The sequence below is a fragment of the Zychaea mexicana genome, assembly GCF_025766255.1.
Source record: "Zychaea mexicana strain RSA 1403 chromosome Unknown BDB00scaffold_211, whole genome shotgun sequence".
NCBI classification, from domain to species: domain Eukaryota; kingdom Fungi; phylum Mucoromycota; class Mucoromycetes; order Mucorales; family Lichtheimiaceae; genus Zychaea; species Zychaea mexicana.
The window spans coordinates 11,565-14,165 of record NW_026516874.1 but is presented as its reverse complement, the minus strand read 5'-3'; the positions used below and the strand labels follow the sequence as shown (position 1 = coordinate 14,165).

The window sequence follows — 2,601 nt, the reverse complement described above, 5'->3', positions numbered from 1 at the left end:
ATACGACATAGCATTCTACTACTATTGCTGAAAATAAGTGATTAGCTCTTTGTGCACTCGGTATGCTTTTAAACCTTCTTTTTGTCCTCTCTCTCACGTTTGAACGGAATTTACCACGGCATTACAAAGACCCCTTTGTAACTCTCGTCTACGATTTACATATTTTATGTTATATGACCCCCCCCTTTCTTTGGATTCGGCGGCCAGGAAAAAGCACAGTCCTGCTGATGATGGCGAAATAATATGTAAGCCGAGCTTTAAACTTGCCCCGCTTTTACATCTTGGCTAGTAACAGGTTGCGTTTGCAGCGCGAACCGCACAGCCACCCCTTGTTACTCAAAATAAACCTGCAATCGTTGGATTCTTTCAGGACGCACACCTGACCTTCCTTTTTGATAAATTTCCTTGATCTATATTTTAGTCTTTTCTTTTATTCTTTCTCTCTCCCATTCCTCTCTCCCATTCTTCTTGTTTATTTGAAAGACAAACTTGCATTTGTATATAAGGAACCAACCCCCTCTCTTCCTTTTGTTGTAAAAATAGTCATTAATAATGGGGCTTGACATGAAAAAATACCGCTCGTGGGCGACAACTACTGCAAGGATGTCTACAACAACATACAAGTTTTATCATCGTCGTCCTCAACACCAACAGTCGAATGCATTGCCACCACCGATTTACCGACTCTCTGACGACGTATTGCTATATTTGCTCTTATGTCCTGAGCTCGATTTCAAGTCGCTCTATGCCATAGCACAAGCATCAAACCGGTTTCGTGGGCTAGTGTGCCAGCTCTTGCGATTATATCTTTTGCCGGATATTCAGCTTACAACAATGATTGATCAGGAGGGCCGAGGGCGATGGACATGCCGTTACAGTTTTGACTCACTTGATGAAACCACATTAAGTGCTACATTTATCCCTACATCCACCAGCAGCGATTCGAGCGGTAATGATCATCATCCTCGACGAGAGTACTGCTTTAAGCGATATCGGTGTGACGGGTCGTCAGACACTCCTACTCTAAGGAAGATCGAAGTTTTACACGGTGACGACTTGAAATCATCATCACTGTTCATAAAAGATACTCGCCGCTACCGAGAAAAGAAAAAGAAATCCATCGAAAACCGAGAACACCCGCTAGAACGGACGAGCATAACACGGCAGACGCGACGCATAGGCATTCAACGGTGCGGAATTCGAAGCATAAGAGCAAAGCATCACCTTGTCCAAGAAAGGCTAGCTGCCAAGATCTATCACAACAGCAACAACAATGCGTCACATGCTTTTACTAATGCTTCATCACTTCCACCATCGTGGCGGCTCATGTACTCAGTCAGCATCCAGCAACCCGTAACATCGTCGCCAGCATTCGACTGCGCTTCGACCAGTAGTAGCAGCAACAGCAGTAGTGCATCATTACCACAGCAGCATGACCAATACAATAACAAACAGTATGCACGCTCTCCATGCTCAAATGCAGTGGCAGCAGTAGACCGTAATCAAGGCACAGCCCGCTATATCACACCGCTATGCCTCGCTGTGGACGTTTCCATGTTGGGTCAACGCTCGTCAAATAACAACAGCGGTTATAAAAGGCTTATCAATCACCTTCCTCCGCTCTGCTGGATCAGGCGCAAGTGGTGGGTAAGCAGACAGACAACGGCGATAGCAACATGAACAACACCTTTTGTTGTATATACTTGTACAGCGGACATATACATTTACTATGCTTATACTATATTTCTATACTCCTAAACACATACTAGTAATCTATTGTTCTCTTAATGAAACAAATACACAAAAAAAGCGGTTCTAAGAACCTTTTTGATGCCTTGGCTTAGTAAAGCTTTGCTTTGTCAAGTCAATCCTTTTTTAGGAGCATTCATGATTTTGCGCTTCCCTCTCGTAAGCCGCCATAAGCATAATACCACTGTTTAAACGAGAGAATGAAGCGGAAATGAGTAGCGTTTATTTGGAGCTTAAGTAACAGAGCTCTGCATAAGTCGGGCGCCCCTTTCTCCGGCTTTTATTTATCGCTCTTCATCCCAATAATTAATAACATGACGGCTACCTGTCCAAAAAAATCGGTGCTTCTCACTAACGCCTTTCCTTTTGAAGTTAGGTGTAATTGTCTATTTTGTCATAATAGAATTGAGTACCACAAGTGGTGTGTCATCAGAACTGTTGCAAGTATGACTCCAGTGAGTTATGTAAATCCAATGTTAATTTGTTGTGGCACCGCCATCCCAATGGACACGAGAGGATTGACTTTTTGTTACTTGTTTTCTACTTGCTGTTGCTAGATCATATCATGCTATGACTCAATTATATAGCCACAAGCTCTGATATCCTTTAACACCGCATGCACTCTACGCCATTTGCAACTGATCAATACGCAATCTCCATAGCACGTGCATTGTTAGTAAATATTATGTAATGCTCTGATCGTCTCCATTGCTCACGCGAAGAAGGAGCTTTCTTTACTACCTTCTCTGAGGTATATGGCGTCGGATATTCATGTTTGTATAAATCCAATGCCTTTGGAATCTTCATATACTCTGAAAGCTTTCAAAGGTTTTTGAAGGCTTCAAAAAGCAT

The 2,601-nt window shown here is 42.8% G+C and overlaps 1 protein-coding gene across 1 annotated transcript; it reads left to right on the top strand.

The window, feature by feature from the left end:
- Window positions 1–447: 447 nt before the first annotated feature.
- Window positions 448–1,794, top strand: BDB00DRAFT_862470 (uncharacterized protein). Its single transcript, XM_053126065.1, has one exon. It carries the CDS (start codon window positions 553–555, stop codon window positions 1,678–1,680), a length of 1,128 nt encoding a protein of 375 aa, XP_052972485.1. The 5' UTR covers window positions 448–552; the 3' UTR covers window positions 1,681–1,794.
- The last annotated feature ends 807 nt before the right edge of the window (window positions 1,795–2,601 follow it).